General features: G+C 43.4%; 1 protein-coding gene across 1 annotated transcript in view; it reads right to left on the bottom strand.

The window, feature by feature from the left end:
* The window catches only part of smad6b (SMAD family member 6b), a 21873-nt gene extending 1672 nt beyond the window's left edge, over nt 1-20201 (bottom strand). The window contains exons 1-3 of the mRNA XM_049575376.1: nt 18638-20201; nt 15092-15148; nt 14306-14383 (exon numbers count right to left, since the gene is read on the bottom strand). Coding sequence (XP_049431333.1) covers nt 14306-14383; nt 15092-15148; nt 18638-19436 — 934 coding nt within the window. The 5' untranslated portion in view covers nt 19437-20201. The remainder of the gene's footprint in view (nt 1-14305; nt 14384-15091; nt 15149-18637) is intronic.
* Between the last annotated feature and the right edge of the window lie 1900 nt (nt 20202-22101).

The raw sequence follows: 22101 nt of genomic DNA, 5'->3' as shown, positions 1-22101 counted from the left end.
CAGCCCTCAGCACTCCAAAGTGAGTTACTGCTCCCTAGGTGGACTTCTATCTCCACCATAGTGAACAGATACACAGCACTGTCGACTACTTTCAGAGGCTGCTCCAGTGCACACTGCTCGTAGCTGTCACACAGTTATATTGCTCATAAAATCTGTGGTACGAGGAGAGGGGCTGGTGGAGGAGGAAGAAAAAGCACAGAGAGTCCCATGATCTCACATCCGTCTCTTCACCCTTTACTTCTCCAGTATGAGGGTGCCTCTTTCTCCTCTTCCCTCGTCTTCCTCACATTCCACAAGAGTGGGGGTGACGGGAGAGGGCCAGGCAGGGGGTCCCCCTCCCCCTCCACCCAGCTCTTCCCCCTGCTGTGGGCCCAGGGACGGCATTCAGCTCCCTGACAACTTAGCACAAGCCCGTGACCCGCTGACCCCCCAGCCTTCATGCTATCAGCTCCCATTAACTCACACACAGAGTGATGCCATTATTTTGCTTCAGAGGGTCTATTGGCACAGAGGATTTAAAGCCTGGGCCTGTGGCCCCATTCCTTTCAGTCTCTCTGCTCTCAGGGCTTAATGACCGCCCGCCCCATTAACAAACGCCTTTAAGGTGGAGCATCGCAGATCCACACAGCAACAAAATGCCTTGCTCACCTCCCACCCAACTAAACCTTTCTGCTGAGTGACCCACACTAGTAAAGTTTATACAAAGATTAGCAAAAACGTTGACCAGACTTGCACAGACAAAATGCCTGCTGGTTCAAGGCTCTCTGTGTTGTGGAGGGGGAGGAAAAGAGTGAGTGAGTGAGTGAGTGAGGGAGTGAGTGAGTGAGTGAGTGAGTGAGTGGGGATGTGTGGGGGTGGGGGGGAAGCTGCAGACAGGCTCTCTGTGTGTTTGCGCACACACTGATGGCTGAAATGACCCCCTCTCTTCAGGGGCCCCAACATGCATGTGCCATTAGTGAATTCCACACTCCAGCTCCTCCACTCTGAGCTCAGCTTTTACTTCAGCGCGGCTCGGCCACACAAAGAACTCAGCCCCAACTTGTTTACGGCCCTCTATTGTCTCAAATCAAATGGAGCCCACACATCAAGGTAAACTCACTTTGAAACAAACACAAAAGACCAAATGGCTACTGTCTCCTCCTTTTTAGATGGTAAGAATAAAGCGAAAGCAATTTGGTCAATAGTGTCTAGTTTTCACACGTAGCCTAGAACGAAGGTAGCCAGTAAGACTGCGAGGACCAGGAAGAGGAATGAGCAGGACAAAGGTTAGAAATGTATCAAATGTTAAGCCTGAGGGAAGACAATGAGCACACCATGAGCCAGGCCTTTTCCTGTCGCTCTGTTGTGTTAAGCATCTACGTGTGCCTGTGCGCACATGTATCTGCTTGGACAGGGAAGAAAATCAGCCAGCGTATTTGTGTCCTGAACTTGTGTGTTTTGGCTAGGTGGGGGTACTGAGGTTAGGGCTCTGAGAGAAGAACTCATTAGGATCTCTTTAACAGAGCACAGCTATCACCAATTGGCAGCCTGTTTGGACAATATCACCACAGCAACTATGGCCTCAACTCCAGAGCTCAAGCTGCCTTCTGCTCAATCTTCTTCAAATGCTCTTCTAAGTCTTAAAAAAATTAGGGAGACCTTGTTTCCTTAGCAATTTCCAGCTTTAATTTAATTAGTATACGATCACAAGCTGATGTAGACAGAGGCCAGGCCAAGACTCAGACCAAACCTAAAAGTCAGATATGAGGCGGTGAAGGGAGGGCGTGTGTCTCCCTCCCTTCTGACCACAGCAAAGACACCCAACTCTCTTTGACTCCATGTTGGGCTTTGAGAAGGTCTGGTCAGGGCGGAGCCATGACGGGCTGGGAGCAATTACTGGTGCTCTGCATCCATTTAACCCTGCCACCTTTTAACAGCTCCGTTTACCCATTAGAATAGTAGCGCATGTTATTATTGTTATTTTATTCTCAAAAGCCTCTCCTCTTAGTGTCAGTCTCAGAATCAACGGACGCAGCCACAGTATGGCCGCTGCACTTCCTGTTCCTGCTGCCAGGGGCAATGATCTAATTTAATCAACACTAACGCCTTACATAACCTATTTCAAAGTGCTGGTATAAAAAAAGTGGAGATACATGGACCTGTGGAAGCTGTTTGGTCTACAAATTGTCCTTTGGCCAACAGGAAATACATGGAATAAGCAGCCAGCCGTGTTTTAGCAATATGATAAGGATAGTCTGTGTTTGGTTTTCCCTCAAGCGTCAAGAAATAAGTAAACACATTATGACACTTGAAATATAACAAGCCTGCTCACACTTACAGTGAATTAAAAGTAACCTTGGACGCGTGAATCTGCACGTACTACAAGTCTTAGTAGTCCTGATGAAGTAACAGAATAAACAGAGATTTTAAAGAGCACTCCTCTAACTGCAGAAAGCGTTTGGTGTGCGTGTGGAGTTTGATTTCCATAACAAGGCGTAAGCTCCATGGAAACCATGTGAAAATGTTGATTTTTCTGTTTCCCTGTGGCCTGTCTGATTGGAGGAATTCAGAGTATCAAAAGCAGGACATCAGGTCTGACAACAAACACGGACTTTTATCAGTTCACTGGAACTCAGACAAACAGCAAGCAAACAGTGACATGTTCAGGTGTCAGCTGTAAGATTTGGGTTCAATACAAACATATTATTCTGTGTGAAATATGAGAGAGCATGAAGATATAATGGAGAAAGAATTCAAATCATTTCTACTTCAGTGAAAAGTCATACAATCAAGTATAAAAATTACATGATTTATCCATAATTCAGAAAAATGGCCCCTGTTTATATTGTGATGTTATGGCTCACTTTTACGAATGTGACCATGGATAAGTATTTGTTTGTGGAGCTGGAGCTAAATAGAGCAATTATAAGCCTTTTATTATATAATGTGTATGTAAAATCTTGATTTGGAAAGTAACTAGTAACTAAAGATCAAATAAAAGTTGTGGAAAAGAAGTAGAAAGTTGCATGAAATGGAGGTACTCAAGTACATTCCAAGTAGGGCTGGGCAATACGAAGAAAATCAAATATCACAATGTTTTTGATCAAATACCTCGATATCAATATTGTACACAAAGTGTTTACACAATGAGATTTTGATCATCGTCGGTAATGTAATGTGATCAGGGATGGGCATTTTATGTAGCCTCTATATTTGAGTACTTGCATAAAAGTTTTCTAGAGTAGTAGAGTAAAAAAAAAACAACATCTAATATAAGAATAAGAAAGTAAATATGCAACAATGAAAAACAAGTGCAATTTTAAATTCATTTGTTGAACGAGGCTTCAATAAGCCTACAAATTATAATTTCAAAAGTTTGTCTGTCACTGCTGTTGTTGTCATTTACATGGGTTAGATGTAGCACTGAAGGACTTTGTCTCTGCCGCTCTCTCCCGGTCAGTTCAACATCTTTCATCTGTGTTAGCACGAGCTAACATGCTATACAAAGCCATTTAACAGTCCTAACAAACGCAGACTGACACACCGAAACGGCTCAACTCTGTCGTTGAACCCATAAATAACTTTTAAGTAACATAAGACGTGTATGCTAACAGTTAGCCATGTCACTGTGTATGTGCATGCGGGCAGACTCTCACCAACACTTCCTCACTGTGGAGCTCACACTCCTGCAGCTGTAATCTCATGATAAACAGCGAAGAAGTGACAGTGGGGCAAGGAGGTGCTGAGCAAAGCAATACACTGCACGCAGCTCTACAATGACATAAGGTTTCACCTATTTAAAATCATCAAAAATACATTAAAAAAGGTTGTGTTTACATATGGGAGGCTGGGCGGTGATTACACTTTACAAAAATACGGACAAAGACTGATGTCACAATCAAGTTCTCATGCCCATCCCTTGTGGATATAATGAAGTGAGAAAAGGAAAGTGACAGAACAACTAGAACAGTCTTGTAAGTTCAGAAAATGACATCTCTTTGCTGTAATGCTGCTTTTAAAACCAGGAAGACAACACTTATATTACAACATCCAAAACCTAAGACAATATCTAGTCTCACATCATGATATCGATGTAAGATCGATACATTGCCCAGCCCTATGTGCAAGTAACTGAAAGTCGTACTTAAGTAGAGTACTTGAATAAATGTACTTATTATATTCCACCACTGATGATAATATAGGCCACCGTGACTGCCACAGGCCAACAAGCAGAAAATACCGATCATGATTATAGCCATTAAATCATTTTTCCTCTGTTATGAGAGAAGACCAACATGCCATTAACACAACCCTTAAATATGCCTATGTTAAACACAACTTGCCCAAGCCTTTTCCACAGGTTTACATATGGAAAGAAAGCAGATCGCCCTGCTATGAGTTCCTTGCACTTGAGGGCGAGTCTGGATAATTACTACTAAGTACACAAAAATGGGGGCTTGAAAGTTTCAATGGCAATCCTTGATGATCATCCAGTAATGCTTTTAAAGACAGCATGAAAAGGAAGGGGGGAGAAAAGGGCAGAGGGAGAAGCAGAAAAGAGCTGCCCCGGGGTAAACACAGCTCCGCAGCCTTGGAGTGAGATGAATGGGAGGCCGAGTGTCAGGGACAGGCAGACAAACAACAGCTTCCCCTCCGTGCTAACATCTCCCCACCAAGCTCCGGGGCCACCTCCATTATACTTCATCTCTCCTAATCCAGAGCGGGGAGCAGAGATGAACTCATTCCTGCAAAACTTTGCTGAGGAGGAAGAGAAAAAAAAGAAAACACTGTAGCGAGTCCCTTTAAGCAGTGCAGTCGAGGGGAGGAGAGCAGCAAGGAGAGGAGGGGGGAGCAGTCTCTCATCCTGTGCCAAGGATTAGATTCCCCTCCAGCTATTAGACTCTACCAATGAACTGATAGGCTTGGGGGCTGGTGGTGGGGAGGGGGGCACGAGGACTGTGTGTGTGCCTCTGTGTATGTGTGTGTGTGTGTGTGTGTGTACACTGTGGTTGTGTGTGTGAAAATTTAGAACAAATTATTTTCTTTGTGCATTCCTGCCCCCCCCCCCCCCCCGATGATTTCTTCAATTTAACTTTCTTTCACAACTAAAAAAACTCAAAGTGGAACTAAAGCAAAAGCCTCCCCCTCCTGTTCAGTGTATGACATGGCTTTAATTCTATAGACAATGGTTCCTACAGGCCGGCTATAACCCCTGAGCAGGCCACATTTAGGCTGGCGTCTGGGCTATCGCTGCCATCAAAGTCGGCTTTATCAGACAGACACGCTAACTGGAGCTGCTCTTATATGTCTATGGATTTTTCTCCCTGAGGTCTGGCCTTTCTCAGCCGAGAGAGGAGAAAGAAATAGAGAGGGAAAGATAGAAAGAGAGGGAGAGAGATATGTGCTGAGAGAAAACACTGTGGGAGCCAGAGAAACTGAATCCAGTCACCAAGCCTGGCTGGTCACAATAGGAATGCTTTACATTGTCATCCACTTCCTTTCCACTTTCCCTCCGTTACTGTTTCGGGATGACCCCGCGAGGGAGGAAAAGTGCTGTACCCTTGATAGCAGATAACTAACAGAATCCATAAATTAAATCAATAAACAACAGAGGGTGTAAAAAGCACAGGAAGCTAAGGAGGCTAATACGAAGGAGCCGTCTGGGCGCGTGAGTAAGAGACCACTGGTTTGAGGGAGAAGACTTTTTTTTTTTTAAGGGGAAGAGAATGTGCTGCTCATTTCCTCAAACTTTCCTCCAAAGTTCTGCAATGTGTCAAAGACACAGAGCACAAGTGATGGTGGTGATGCAAGTGAGGCCTAGGAGAGTCCTTGAGGGCATGTAAAAGCTCTGTGAAAACTGTGGGGGATGTTTGTAAATGTCATATCTACAGGCGGCGTTAAAGGCCAGCGAAGTCCGAGAGAGCATAGAAAGCAAAACACTCAGTGAACATCCTGCTGGGTGGCTGTGCCCTTTCACCTCCTCATACAACCTATCTGTTTGTGTGTGTGTGCGAGTGTGTGTGTGAGTGTGTTTGTTTGCGAGTGTGTCAGGGAGGTTCGAGCCAAGAAGGCTGGAGCGTTTGAGTAGAGGAGACCCTGCACATTCCTGAACTCCCCCCTCCTCCCCTTGCTGTGCCTCCCAACTTCCTACTCTGGTTAGGACTGTGGGGGGTGGGGGTGCAGCAAGAAGGTTGCTTTCTGTCTCCTTTAAGAGTCTGGTTTGGTGAAAAAGTCTCACCAAATGACACATCAAGTGAGAGAGGAAGTGTTGGATGTGTGTTCTAAGACTTTAACATACACACTTTTCTTTATTGAATAAATACTTCACTTCAGAGTCCAAAAGCAAGACCCTACACTGAGGGAGGAAACTGACTTTAGCTGGCCTATATACTCAAGCTATGTTGAAGGCCTGGTTTCAAATGAACAATAACAAGGAACTCTATTATTACGAGTTATATTAGTCTGACTAATTTAAGGCGAAAGGTAGGTATTTGGTTTCCACCGGGCTGGGAGGTGAACCCGCTATGATGGACAGAGCTCCCGTTCAAACAATGGTTTCCTATTGATCGGCCCAGTGGATCAGAGTCTGTGAGGAGAATGTGTTCTGTCAGGATAATGTGGCACCAGAGTTTCTGTTTCAATCACAACACTTGCTGGGGCTGTAACCCACACTGCTCCACTGTGGGCATCCAGACACCAGCTCCCCAAACAAAGACAACTGTTTCCCCCATCCCCGACAAGTCAGCCCGTTCACAACAAGCAAGACGTTCATTAAAAATGCAGGAGTGAACATTTCCAATAATTCACAAAGTCCTTCCCTGTCAACATCTGCAAAAAATCTTGAAGCTAAAGGGAATGGCAGGATTTCATTAAGTAAATTATGTGCTGGCAGTCACAGAGAGGGGAAGAGGGGGAAGCTACAGCCAGACCTCTAATCTAAACCGTACCCTGAAATGCGACAGCCTGACTGCACGTACTAAGCCACACAGCCAAGACTTTAGAAATGCACACAAATAAAAGATAAGTAAAACACGCATTACGAAAGTAAATATAATTTTCCCTGAGGAAGATAATCAATGAGAATTTTGACAATAATACTACTTGCAAAAACTTTATCCCAGAGTACAACTCACCATGTCGAGCTGTACTTTGTGTAGAAACTGAGGACATACATACTTGTTTATGCTCAGAAATAAAATACTTCGGTCTGAACAGCTTGCTAAGCATTTGTAAACACTTTATTATAAGGGGGGGGTTTGCAGGACCATCACTCAAAATAAAGGTTTTTCTGCTCAGATTTAAAAGGCATCATCTTTCGGGAACAAGATCAAAGGCTCAAAATGATGTCTATCATACTTGGCCCCATGTTAGGACAAGGGAGTGGAATGAAGATATAGCTCCAGTAGATCAAGTTCAAGATAAGGAAAGAGGAAAAAAATCCAGTCCCTGTCTCTCAGTTTACACATGTACAGTGCAGAGAAAACGAACCAGGCCTTGAAACACTGGGAGTTTACTGCTCAGCCATCAACAATGAGCTCCTATCCTTTCCCTCTGGCTGTAAAAGGTTTGTGTAGAGATGTCGAATGACATGGGCCCCTACAGTTAATCCACACACAGCATTCTGGAGGCTCAAAGAATGCGCTGGCTATTCTGAGTTTTAAAAATACTGACAGCCATAGGTTCAGACACAACTGTCAATGCTCCTCTGGGGAGGAAGGGAAAAAAAAAAAATCTTAAATCTATTTTCGCCAGCAATCAGACCACAGGCCTAAATCATAGCTGGCCAAGGCCGGTGTCTGGATTTATAATTGTGGGTAAAATGGTCAGAAAATAAAAACAGCGTCCACAACTGGCACCTCCTTCACTACTGCTTGCCAGGCTTTGCAAGGCTAGCACATTTACAGTGGCCAGCTCAAATGGAGTATTGTTCCCCCTCTCAGCCTTGAGAGGAGGCACACTAAAACACTAAACTAACAGTTGGACATTCCATACATTTTTAATGGCATTGCACGCTCTTTATTTGTTGCTGTAACCCTGTGCCCTGAGCTGAATGAATGGAGCCATTGGTGAAGGCTGGTGCTGCACTGCGGTGTGAAGGAAGAGAAGATGGTAACAGCAGCCCTCCCTGAGCACACGACAAGATTAGCTCACTCACTTTGTTTGCTAACGTAGAATATGGGGCAAAAATTATAGCCTGAGCACACCTCCTGTTATTTCTGCAGACTTTACCGTCTATCTGTGTGGTGAGCCCTAAAATGAAACATAGTCCACCTTATCCTGGCTGAGCACAGTACACTCTGTAAATTCATATGACAAGTGCAGCACTGTGAGCTTAGACTCATAGTCATGCATGAGGCTATAGATTTATCTTTATCTGTGAGCCCTTCAGAAGTTAGTCAAACACCCAGCAGCACTGGCACCACTGTGGCTTGCCAAGCGGAGACAGATAAATACTCAGCTCAGCAGGCTAGTTTCTGTTGACATGTAAGGGGTTTCAGGCCTCTCCAAGGACTGCTTTAGATTAGCATGGCTTTCACTCTGCACGTAGAGGTCATATTACCTCACCATGTCTAGGACCTGTGTTGCCAGTTCTCACTGAAAATCAACTCTTGGAGCAAATTCAGTGTAAAGAGATCTCAGCACAATGACAACTACACTCCCCTCTCCATTTATGTGACAATTTAAGATGATATAAAGTGTTTACTTCAAGCTCACATATCCTCTGCTTGACACAGACACTCCACACTAAGGAGATTTCTCTACTATGAACCTTTGGAAAGGCATATTGGAATTGCTGTTAATCTTGACTTGGCTCACATCTTAAAATCTTCACTAAAAAAAAGCTGGAAAACAAAAAGTAAAAGATCCCAATCTAATGGCCAGAAGACCTTGTTGCAATCTGACAGATGGGAGACAAACTACACTGCAATCACACAAATACAAACACGCAACACCCTTCCATAAACAACAACAAACATGTTATATTAGTGAGCCAATAGGTCGTGTAGACTGTGGAGGACTCTGCTGAGGATCCTGAAAGTCACAACCCCAGAGAGAACAAGTTGAAAGTGGATTTCTGACACACCACAGTCTAACAATGCTGAGAAAGGGAAAATGAAAAATGGCCTTATCGCTCTTATCAATGGCTCTTTTTCTATGTGTATGTGTCTTACGTAAGGGGAAACGGAAGTCAGCCTCCCAGGACAGGAACGGATACTTGAGACGAGGACTGTGGGTACAGGCCCTACACCACTACAGAGAGAATAGAGCACAAGACCCTTCAGGATGTATAGCTGCAACACTCCGCCCCCAGCTTAAAAATGGACTCTGTAAACTGGACATGACAAACGGGTGAGGAGAGCCCCCTCACGTCCCCCGAGATGCTGGCCTTCTCTTCAACATTCCTCAGTCTCCCCCCCACTGTCAAAGGGGCAATTCACCGCCCTGCACTGCTACAAAACCCAGGCAGCTTTTTAAAACAGGATGTTTGTCTGAGGCCTCCTTCCCCTCAAATAAACAATCCGCAAAACCTGATTTCGGGAGGCAGGGTGGAAGCACTCGAGTCACATTATTTCCACATCCCGTATCCTGGAGCACTGGGGCTCCTGAGGGAGTGTGGGCGGCCAGGCGCTGGGAAGGCTCAGGGCTGCGGTGGAAACCTGAGGCCATGTGCCAGGCTGCAGGGGGAGATGAGCCCAGGCTGCATCACTCTGGGGTCTGTGGGACGGAGCAGGGGGATCATGCCTCGAGGTGGGGAGGGGGACATCGCTAACATGCTGACGCAGTTGTCACTCCATCAGACCATACCTCTGTCTGAGCAGTGCAGAGTCAGAGTGCTGCCGCTACATACAGACAGCTAGATGTCTGTACAGCGGTAACGCACCACATTATAAAGTAATTCTCAAAAGACTGCGGAGCAGGACGACAATCATTACTATTCAATTTTATTTGATGGTTCCTGAGCTATAAATTAATCATTTGGCAGTGGAATTGGGTGTGCTGTAAATGATGTCACCTGCATTATGTCACCCAGCATCAGGGGAGAAAAAATAGAGCACAACTTAAAAGAGCCATCCATACAGTACAGAGGCCACTGCAATGAATTGAACAAATGATCTAATACAGAAAAACATAACAGAGAAAATAAGAGGTGCAATCGATCCTAAATTTTTTCAGATGCATACAGCAGATATGCTGTTTAATTAGTTCCTAGCAGAGGTGCAATCACATGCCTTCAAAGTCAAATGAACAAGTTTGAGTCTGGTTTAATCTGCTTTAATCAAGAGAAGCATCACATGCCTTGATTAGACTGTCTAATTGTTCCATGCATTTCCACTGTCTCTAACACAGACAGAGGGAATGGTTTGATACTTAGTGCTGGCCTCTTCCTGACACAGACGGCCCGGCTGTGATTAGTATTGACTGCACAATTTAATTTGCTTCGCTCTTTCGTGTGAATGTATGTCAATATGCATCTGGACTTGTATGAAGACCCTGAGGAAGAATGACAGACTTAAAATGTATGAACAAGCAAGTTTAACAGATGCATTCTGGTGGTCTCTGCACCTACACATCGCACGCTGTAATTTCCCTGAGCAATCTGTTGTGTGACTCGCATGAGGCCCTTCCCATCTATCTCCTAACTGCCTTGTTCTGCCTGGAAGAATCAGTCAATACCAGAGTGGACCTGACACAGTGCCTGCCTGCAGACGAGACATCCAGAGAGACAGCACTGGCCTTTCCTCCAGAGACAGGCAGGCAGATGGAGGCTAGCATTGTGTGATTACTGTGTGGGAACCCTGACTACCTGCTGATGCCCTCTCCCCTCCAGTAAGCGCTACAGCACTCTGTGTAATCCATGTCTAACAACTTTCAATCTTTTCGCTCCTCCTGTCCAACTTTCCTACACTCTCAGGAAGGGGAAGAAAAAGGAGGAAAATAAAATAAAAGGACAGTGGCTCAGGTCACTCTGCATGTCTCCTGGTCACCTGACCCTGCATATCTGAGGGAGCCCCTCCATTCACATCGGTGATCTCAACTCACACCAGCATGAGCGTGTACACACAGTGTTATGCTGACAAATTCCAGTGGGTTGATTGAGGACACAACCTCTGATGACTAAAGAATGTAGGCAGACTGGAGCCACGATCTTACAACGGGCTAAACCAGGCACGGGGGAAGGCCTGCAGCGTTCATTCTGCATAAATATTGTTAATATGGTAATCACTACACACAGCGACATTTATTGCTCTTAAAACAATCTTCAAAGACTGAAATTCTTAAGCAGCAATGCGAAGACATCTTGGCATTCCTCCTCAGACTGAAAGCAGCATTATAATGAAGAAGTGACAAACATAAAGAGCCCCCGATGTCAGAGACAATGTGACTGACATAATAAAGTCAATGTGTAGGGGGGAAACACCCCCTCAGACAGTCATACAGGAAGCAATGAGACCTGCTTCAAAGGGCTTCACTCTGATGTCCACACGACGAGGCCCAGGCAGTGAGGAAACAGGTGTGCGGGCAGAATGGGAGGGCAGCACCAGCAAAGGCACATTCCCTCACACACACAGGACTAAGGTATACTGTGTACGCACTGACTAGAAAGCTGGGCCCGCTCATGACGTAAACAGATATCACAGGGTGCCTGGTGGGGCTGTCTCTCTCCCACATTGTGACACAGTCAATAAATAAAACACTGTGAATGGTTCAAATGTCTATGACCGCACAGTGGCTGAAGGTATGAGTATTACACTGAGGGAGTTATACAATAATATACACATGGAGAAGCTTTTTAAGAATGCATGAGAACATTTTAGCATGTTAAACAACTGCAGGAGTGAGCCAGAGGGATGAGAGAAATGTATCTGCACTTAAATGTAACTCTAACATTAACTTAACAACATAAGAGCGTATTGATTTAAAGACATATTTCATATTAGTATGGCACTAAATAATCTAAAGCAGAAGGAGAACTACTTTCCACTGAATATATTCAGAATATTGGTTGATGTGGAAGAATGAGCTTATCTACTAAACCAACCAGTTCCGATCTGTTTCTCTGCCATTGTGTGATGCAGAAGAATGCTCTGTGGGTATTTCTGTAGCCCTGGGCTGCAAACTGTAGTTGATTATATGACTACACCCCACCCATCCACCAAGTGCCCCCCAGACTTGCTTTTAAGAGGTTTACTTGTTCCTGCTTGAGGGGTGGAGTCTGGATCCCATACAACTCCGGTTACACACAGACACTCTCTCTGCCCGAGCTGCAGGGGGATTCACAGAGAAAGTCATCTCCAGGACAGCAACATGTTCAACACAGGATAGCTTGACAATGTGCGTTACATGCCTGTGTGTTTAAGCAGAACTAAATGGGCTTTATAAGGACGCCCTCAGGCTCTCAGTCTTATGATGGGATGTGTTTGGCAAATACTTGGTGGATGATCTGTATCACTGACAAGATGCTAATGGCTTGTTTCACTCAACATGGACACTCTTTTGTATCTAAAACCAAAGAAACATCATACGGTCCAAATGCAACATGATCAGAGACAAACCGGCTGCACAAATTAGCTCACAGCGAGGAAAACCACCACCCTGTAGAGCATTGGTCATTCTCCTTCCCAAGCCCAACTTGCTAAGTGTGTCACAGCCAAAGCACAGTGATCTGGCCCGGCCTGTACAAGCAGCAACACAGTTGGAAGAAACCAAAGCCTAGCATGTCTAGATCCTCCCTCCTCACCACAGTCTCTGAGGAATTGTGGTGCGCGCTCTGACAAGCCCCTCATTTGTTGACTCAGGGAGTGTCGCCGGGCCATGCTGAGGTGGTGACAGCATGTGTACCGGGGAGGAGGGGGGCCCTTGCTGACTGAATACTTCACTGCCAGGTAGCCATGTCAACTGCTCAGTGTCCAGGCCTCTGAGCCATGGCAGACCTTTTCACAGGAAATGCTGTTCCCTGCGAGCCCCAAAATGAGGGCTCTGACTCCCTGTCCACATGATACTGTGCATGCGTGCTGTGGCCCTAGCATGAGAGGGGGAAACATGCTCACTCTATGCCATGAGAAAGGAGTGTTTCATTTCAAATCAGAGGACAGGACTGTTTCTACTCGCTTCCTTTGGTGTGGCCCCATTCACAGGAGCAACTCCATTTCCCTGAACCCACCCCTCCCTGCAGCCCACTTACAGCCAGGCTTGATAGAGTTGTACGCGTGAGTGTCTGCACACATGCATGTGCACAACTATGTGTGCTTGTGTGCGTTTCTGAGCGAGCTTGGATCTTATTACAGTTTGATCCCACTCAAATATTTCTGAAAGAAAAACAGAGGAGGGGAGGCCGGCTCTGTGGCCAATGCACACGCCCCGCTGAACCTCTGCACCGCTCACAATGAAACCTTTATCTTTAAAGCTCCGACTGTTCCTAATGGCCCTTAATGAGAGGGAATAAAGTGCAACATCAAAATGAAATTACCTTCATAAGTTTGCATATTCATCCAGGTACACTCACAAGCTATGATGAGTGGAGCACTAAACTGTTGCTAAAGTATGCTCTGAAATAATTAAAACTCCTTTTCCTTCTTTTTTAACTAGTCTTATTTTAACCATTTCAAAGCCAGAAAAACAGGGCGATGCAGCACTGAACAGTCATGAAAGACCTATGATTTATTGCCATGATATTAGGGTAATTCATAAACTGTATTATTCTGATTTAAAGCTGTATGTACAGACGTGCAAACACATGAGCATGAAAGACAATTATCCCGTTTTTACAAATTAACATCTGTCTTACATGCTTTATTACTCAAACTATCAATTCTAATCATACGTCAGGGAAAAAGAAGAGCTCCTTATCCACGTATTAATGATCTTTACCAGATGGAAAATTGAATAGTATGGTACTAAATATAATGTTTTCACATGACGCTTAAGTGGAAGCTCTTTTTTAAGCTATGTTTCTACAGTCACTCTTTATTCAAGCTAGTTAATGTGTCACTATAGCAGTCCTACTACTTTAACAACTGCTCACACATGGAAAGTTGGTATTTAGTATCTGACGTGTCATTAAATGATTAGAACCACTCACATCTATGTACTGCATGTCAAACCACACTTTGACTGTGGCATGTGACCACCCAAAGCTTTACAGTGTGTACAACACAACAGAAAAACACAGCATTTGTCGGGCTAATTACTTCAGTATTTACAGTGCAGCTCCTCTGGGATAATAAACTTCTTGTAATCATTAATTTTTTTTTAATCAGTATAAGACATTTCGGATATAAACTCCTTATTTGGGGACTGACGACAGTTGGAGAAACACACCCACCTGAGAATTCCCCCGGTGTGATATTTGGTGAGCTGACTGCCTCAGTTTCAGTGTAAGACAATGTGGAGTCTGACAGATCTGTGGGGAATAAAACGGAAATTATTCATCTGCAGTTCCTCTGAACTCTCACTAATCATCTGCACAAGAGACTCAGTGGCTACCTCTGTGTACCTCTTCATTTCAGCGAGAATATGTTTCATATTTCGTATCACATTCAAAACAATTAACAGCATCCCACAGCAGATAACCTGGCAAGGTCACAGACAGGCTTTACCTGATGACATCCCCAGATGCCGCCAGAAACATCAGCTGTACTCAGGCTTGCAGCCCCAGCTAGCAGCCAGGCTCCAAAGTCCCAGCAGCCCACAGTACATACAACCCACACCATACTACCCACACTGGCTCTGGCTGGCATGCTGACATTATGCCACATGCTGGCTGAGGTCTCATCTCAAAGCTACCATGCAGTTTGCCAGTAACTGTGCCCAATTAGAGACGCTTAAATTTTCCACAATGCTTTATTCCCTCTTTTTCCTGTTAAACCAGAGCCTAAACAACGGACTGGCCGTGCCAGAGCCTAAACAAAAGACTGGCCGTGCCCTTTGCAATTTACAGGCTCTTAATATCTGCAATTATGACTAAAATGATCATAAATCAAGTGATTACAGCTTTACAACTACCTGGTTACAAGCCATAACACAGAGGATCAATATTAACAACAGAATTCAGATGTGTAAGGATGAAATAGAAAGCTTCAGGTGCACAGAGCTCATCTGTGTCACTTACCCAGTGGCTTGTGTTCTTCATTAGGGGAAAGCCTCGAATATGGAGGTGGGGGTGACTCTGTAACACAAAACAGTCTTGTCAATCACCTTATAAAGAAAGAAATGCTATTTCAAAAGAATGAAAGGTAAAACTCAATCCCTACTGTGAAGTCACTAAATGTAAGAAAGATGTGTCTGTGCTATTCAAACTTGAATTAACTGTTTGAAATTCTAAGAAGTTCAATCTGATATTTACTAAGCACTGTTTGGATACATCGACTGTAAGAAAATTATGGTGTTAACACATTCAAAGCCTCTGGTGTAAAGTGGCTTGCAAAGCCGGTTAGTAAAATAACTGTAAACACCTCGTAACACATACACACGCTTCTTTGCACATCTAGATCCCAATCTATTTTCTGTTTTATGTCACAGTAATTCCAAAGTAACCAGACGAGGGCGGCAACTAATGTTGATTTTCACTGTCGATTATTTTCTCAAATGATCGATAAGATGTTTGGTCTATGAACAGTAAGAAAATACTAAAAAATGTTGATCTGTGTTTCTTAAAGCCCAAGGTGACGTTCTCAAATGTCTTGCTTTGTCCACAGCCCAAAAATATTCAGTTCACTGTCATAGAGAAGTAATTCACATTTATGATACTAGCATCAGGAAATTTTTACTTTCTTCTCTTTAAAAATGATTCATAGAGATGAATCAAAGGTCAAATTAGCTGCCGATTAATTTAATTGCTGATACCTAACAGATTAATCGCTGCAGCTCAAAACCCAAACATTGTTTATTACATCATATTTTATTTGACATTATCAGCATAAAAGTAAAAAGAAACATGCCAACACAACAACCTTAAGTCATCACAAGCTTTAACAAATGACTCGACTATCAAAGCATTTTTGCTTCCATTGTAAACACCAGACTACACCTCAACTCTCACAGCTTTGTGTCTGCACGCCTGAATTAAATCATTTTGTTCAAACGCTCATTAAAAAGCTAATAAAGCCAACAGAACACCATTTGTTTCTATAATTTAAGCATGCATTATTTAACTGAAGCAGTCATTATAACAACCACAGAGACTAACCGTAACTTTTAGTTATTAGTTTAATGAATCAGAGTAAATCCCTGCTTTTTAACTTCAGTGTGCTCAGAGACCTTGATTTTATCCAATAAAAAGAGGAGAAATGAAGAGAATAACTTGCACACGAAGGAAAAGCACAAAGGAAAGAAAACTTTGCGAGCACACTGTGACCTCGCCTACAGGGAAAAGGGGAAGGAGAAAAGCATAATAGCAGCGGGTCCTTTAAGAGTGGCGGCAGTAATTGCTGGGATCTGAACTCAGTCACTCAGATACACAGCTCGTCAGTCTGGCGCCAGTAGTATGCAAACTGTATATTATCACCACTCCTTCACCTAAATAGCATGAGGGGACCTCCTTAGGACAAAAGGGCTTTTAAAGCGCAACTTGAAACTGATCTCATTCGAAAAGTATAATGCCTGGCAAAATAAAAGGAAAAAAGTTTTGTCCACTTTAGTCTAAGCTCTCTGCCACACATTACATACTGTTTTATTCTTTAAAAACGCTTATATAAAACCTGGTTAAGTAGTTCATTTTCAGATAAGTCTAAACTAAAACTGAAGTAGACTGAACTGCAGTTGACGAACGCTTTAACACAACTTGTTTTTATGCATCTTTTTTGAGTTGTTTTACAAAGAATTATAATGTTTTCAATGCAAATCTACCTCATGTAGTATAATTCCATATTTCTTTCTTCCCCATTTGCAAACAATGTAAAAACCAGTGATTAAGGTCTTGATTCAAAGCCCCCCTTCTTGAATAGCATGAAAGAAATACCAGCTCTATCGGGCCACGCATGAGCGCATGTGAGCTATGTCTACTACGAGCCTTAGTCCCAATATGGGGTATGTGCCCCTCTCCCTCTTCTTACAATCCATCTTGCTAGTTTTAGTAGAAAGAAAAGCACAGCCTGACATCCACTTCAGCAAGAGGAACACATTTCATACTCTTTCTATCTAACACAGTCTGTTCAAACCAACAGACACCACGGTTTATCAGTAAACTTACATATATATTCTTATCAAGTCAGACAGTAAGGTGAAACATGAGGGCCAAATCCACGTCAGTTTCCAACATTTGTGTGCTATGAATTCTGATATTGTTGGGCTTATGACTTTGAAGTGCTTGCCACAGCCAGCTGGCTCTAGTAAACATGGATGTTATGGAAAATCCACCTCCTGTGCCAGTGAGAAGACAGAAATACTGACGCTTGCATCTTTACACATGATACCACTACTTGTCATCGGGTCAGCGGGGTCGAGTGGCCCTGCGTTTAAGGTTTGCCAAATCACAGGCTTGCCCCCTGCCAAAACTGAATCAGTTTAATATAGGTCAGGGAGGTTCTGCTATAGATAGCTCATTGATTGTGAAAATACAGCTCAGTCCTCCACCACCACAACTAAACTGACCTATGGCACCAGGTCCAAACCTGTGAGTGAGTCTTTACAATCATATGCATGTCATATATATATATATATATATATATATACATATATATATATATGTTGATGGATTGGCCTACCTGGCAATAACCCTGCAAGAAACAGAGGTAAGACCTGAAAACAGCCGTGCTGACAATCACACTGAAGGCACTAACATATGAAGACACATTAAGGATGTCCTGTACTTTATGTTTTTATGGAATAAACTAACACCTTACAGCTAGAAGAACTGTAAGGACAGCAGCAGTCCAAACAAACAATCTCCTTCATCAAAAGGCCCAGATATTGCAGGCTTGTGTGAGCGATGCTCTGGTGTAATGCAAAACTGCTAAAATACAACTTTCAAAGCAACTAAAATCTTTAAAGGTGACAAACATATTAAAACTAATCAATATTTTGCATTTATTTGACTATTTTTCCTGAATATACTAAATTTAATCAACAGTAACATTGAGATAACATCAAACTGGTAAAAAAAGTAGTCTGTCTTACATTTATGTGTTGCCAACTCTACCTCAGCTCATATCCTTTGCTCTAAAGGATTTTATTATTGTTCACCTTGCCATAAGGATGACTTTATTAATCATTAACTATTTAATCAAATGACCAACCTTCTCTACCTCTCAGTAAGTAAGCCAACAGTACCAGACAAATAAAACATGGTGATAGGGAAAGATTTTCTGAGCATATTTCTAAACCCATAGCAGTTTTACAGTCTTGAAAACTTCACTTCCGCCATGTAATGATGGATATGACCTTTGTAGTTTTCTGTGTAATCATTTAGCAAATTAAAAACACAAGCCTAGCTGTTAAGATGGATTTGCAGGATTTATTTGCATGTTTATAGTTCAAAAGTAAAGATGGTAGTCTGTATGTGTGTGGGTCAAGATAATAAAGTCAGGGAAAACCTGAAAGATGCATTGTGATTATGTGTTAATGGACTACCTGGTGACTTAACACCCCAAAAGCAGCATCTAGCTATAGGCCTATAAGGTGCTACAGACAGTAAGTGTGATCTGGCAGATGCCCTTACCTGGCCCACAGAGCCGGCTGTAGTGATAGGGGTTGCAGCATACTGTTGGACTGTCCAGGGCCCCAAAGCTCTTACACTCACAGAGCGGTTTGAGCTGGGCAGGATGCTGGAGGTCGGACCAGCGGTACAGTTTACACACAAGCAGCTGTGGGGATGCCACATGGCCGCCCAACCTCAGCTCTGTCCGGGAAATCATAACACAGTCGCTCGGCATCCCTCCTCTGGACTCCACCGCCTCTAGTAAGGTATCCAGCGCTCTTTCCTTTAGCCTTTTCAAAAGAGAGTATGTGGCTGATTTCAGTTCTTGCTCCAACACCGTGCGTGGCATCGCCTCCTGCGCCTCAGGAGAGCCGCTATCCCGTGGTCCAAGGTTCCTCAGCACGAAGTGACACGACCCTGGATCCCTGGTGCCCTGAGCCGTCTCTGGACCCCTAAGCTCGGAGTGGTCCCGGTCTTTAAATAAGCAGCACGTCACTGTCCTGCATTCTCTGTCCTGTATGGAGCGGGGGCTCCCCTGCTCCTGGACGCACACCGCACCCCCATCTTGGTCCGACGTGACCCCCAAGCCGCTGCTCTCCACGGGGCTCCGGGTGCACACACCCCCTATGTCCCCTACAAGAGACCCGCTAGGGGTCATCGGTCTGAGCTCCGTTTTGGGAATTTTCTCTGGGTTGTTTCCGAACAGATCGTCCCTACAGCCCTCACTAGTTTTGCCATTTCCATCTTCCCCTTCTTTATCTGGGATCAAACGGCTTCTCCAGAGTCGCCGCACAAGACCTGAGCGTTTCGTCCTGAACATACGACAACTTGAAAATCTATATGAGGGTTTTTTATTCTTGTACGGATATCCGAATATTACAGATACTTCTACGGTCGTTGCAAAACATTAATGTCTGTGAAATGCCGTGCAATGTATGCACAGCCGACTGACGAGCATTGGTGGCAAAACCGCAACATTAGACTGAAGGCTGGTTTGTTGCATTTATAACAACAAAATCGCGCAATAAACGCACTGCTGCATGCCGATCAAAATGCATTCACTTAGCCGAATAAACTGTAAATAACCAAGCGGGTGAAACTGCGATATATTATCCAGGGTCGCTGCGGAGCTGAGTGTTTATGTGTTTGTTACGAAGGAATAAAAAAAGCAGAATACATAATAACATAACATACTTAGAAACATAATCCAAAGCCAGCAGCCTTCAACCCGAGACGGCAACTCGCAGCCTCAAACTGTTTCGGACTTTTAACAAGCGCAAATCTACTCTGTACACCGGCACGTAGAGCATGAGGTACTTCGAGGCGATTTAATCCCAAGAAAATGCACTGGAAATCAGGATCCTTGTCGTCTTCTTGAGATGTCAGTGCACTTCTTTTTTTTATTACAATCCCAACAAAATATCCATGCGAGCTGAAATTACATGAAGAGGATCAATCCGGGGCTGAATCGCGCTCCTGCTTCTCTACTCAGATCTAAACCAAACTGCAGCCCAGATCCCTTTCTTTCTCCGTTTCTCTCTCTTTTTCTTTTTTTCCTCCCCCCCGCTTCCTCACACATACACACACATACACACATACACACACGGGGCCCCCGAGGAGAGCGGTGGAGCCATTGGCTGACTACCATCATGTGCTAGTCTAGACACTTTGGCGGCTGTGAGCTGCACTGATTGTTGCGCAAACAAGAACAAGGTTTCAAGTTTCTTAACTCTTAAAGTGAAACACCCAGCTCTAGTTTATAAGTTTGAGTTAGTAAAACTTATTTGCATGTGCGTTATGTGTTTGTTTTGTGCAAAAAAAAATAAGGATTATAAAAGACCCAGCAGCTGAGAAACTTCCATGCATAGGAGTGGTGCTGTTTTTTTTTCATTTCCCCACTAAGGACATCCTGCCAGTCATCAGCCCTCCTCCTTTTAAAAAAACAAAAAAACTACAATTACATTTCAGATGCAGTGACTTCAGTGAATGACTTCCCCAGAACAAAAGACTTGTGTGACCACTGCTCTCAGTACTGGAGGAATGTGAAGTGGACACACAACTTTAGTACACTAACCTCAGGACTGACAGGAGTCGCAAACTAAAAATATGTTCAAGTAGGACTATCAGCATTGTAGTGATATGAGCATTACCACTGTTGGGGAGTAACTAGTTACATAGTTACATGTAATTAAATTACTAAATAAATGTAACTGTAATCAGTTAGTTACTGCGAAAAATATGTAATTCAATTAAAGTTACTAGTAAAAATGTTTGCATGAAATGACTGCATTTGAATATATTCTTTTGGTACAAAGTTTATATGTATAACGTTTATTCATTTATTCTTTTGGCCTGGCCTATTTATGGATATTTTCCAGCTTTATCATCCAGTTTAAAACATTTGTTAGAAAAGTAATCAAAAAGTATTCAAATGTACAAGGTTACATGACTTTGGTGAAGTAAACAAAAATAGTTACATTACTTATAAGGCCAACATTTTCAACAGGATAACAAGTATTACGCAGCCTACTATATTTCAAAGGTAACATTTTAAACAATGAATTACAATATTAGGTAGGCAATGAAAGTATCACTATATTTGCAAATAAAATAACTTCCAATTAAGGGAAGTGATTTTAATTTTACCAACATTAAGGTCAGACAAAGGGGAATAAACCAAACCATAAAAACCTGCTCAAAAGACAGCACAAAAATAACTTTTTTAATCACTAGTCATATTTACATAAAAAGCACCAAGAACTGCTTAAGGTATTATTTTTGGAAAGACGAACAACTGTAATCCTGGAGCAAATTCTTACCAAGCACAAGGGCCTGGGTTTGATAGGGTCGTGCATTCTGGTGAACACAGTTAGCAGTGTTTGCCTTCGAGAAGCTAACGCATGTTCACACCCGTGTCATGGCACTAGCAACTCCTACTGGTCAGTTGCCTAGTGGCAGCTAGGACAGGGTTGTGTACGTATATATGCACTAAATGAGACACTTTACAGGTGACTTATCTTAAACTTGTCAGTTGTCTTTGGTGGACACACTATAGGGACGTCAGGATTAACTGGTTTTGCCATAACCAAAGCAAAACAATGTCATGGTTTTATAACTTATTGTATTGAATGGAATTATACAAGCTACGATATGGTGTCCTGTTTGCGAATTTAGTTTTCCTTGGATAGTGAAGGCATAACCCGCTCTACTTTGCCTTACTCTGCCTCCGGTTGGCTTACCCTGACACTTGTAAGGCTCGGACTTACCTTCCGCATTAAACATCCTCGGAGAGCTGTGGTCACACGGACACGCATGCATTTCTATTCATGATACAGGAAACCCGCAGTAAGCTGGAGGGCCGAGGGGTGAGACTACCGTCAGGTGAAAGTGAAACTAAACGATGCTGTTGGGTCTGGAGTGAATGTCTATCAAATATCCACCTTGAAACTAACTTCGGCTGCGCCTAGCTTGAAAGCAGTGTTTTT

The sequence above is a fragment of the Epinephelus fuscoguttatus genome, linkage group LG4 (assembly GCF_011397635.1).
Source record: "Epinephelus fuscoguttatus linkage group LG4, E.fuscoguttatus.final_Chr_v1".
Taxonomy (NCBI): domain Eukaryota; kingdom Metazoa; phylum Chordata; class Actinopteri; order Perciformes; family Serranidae; genus Epinephelus; species Epinephelus fuscoguttatus.
This window is presented reverse-complemented; position numbering and strand designations above follow the sequence as displayed.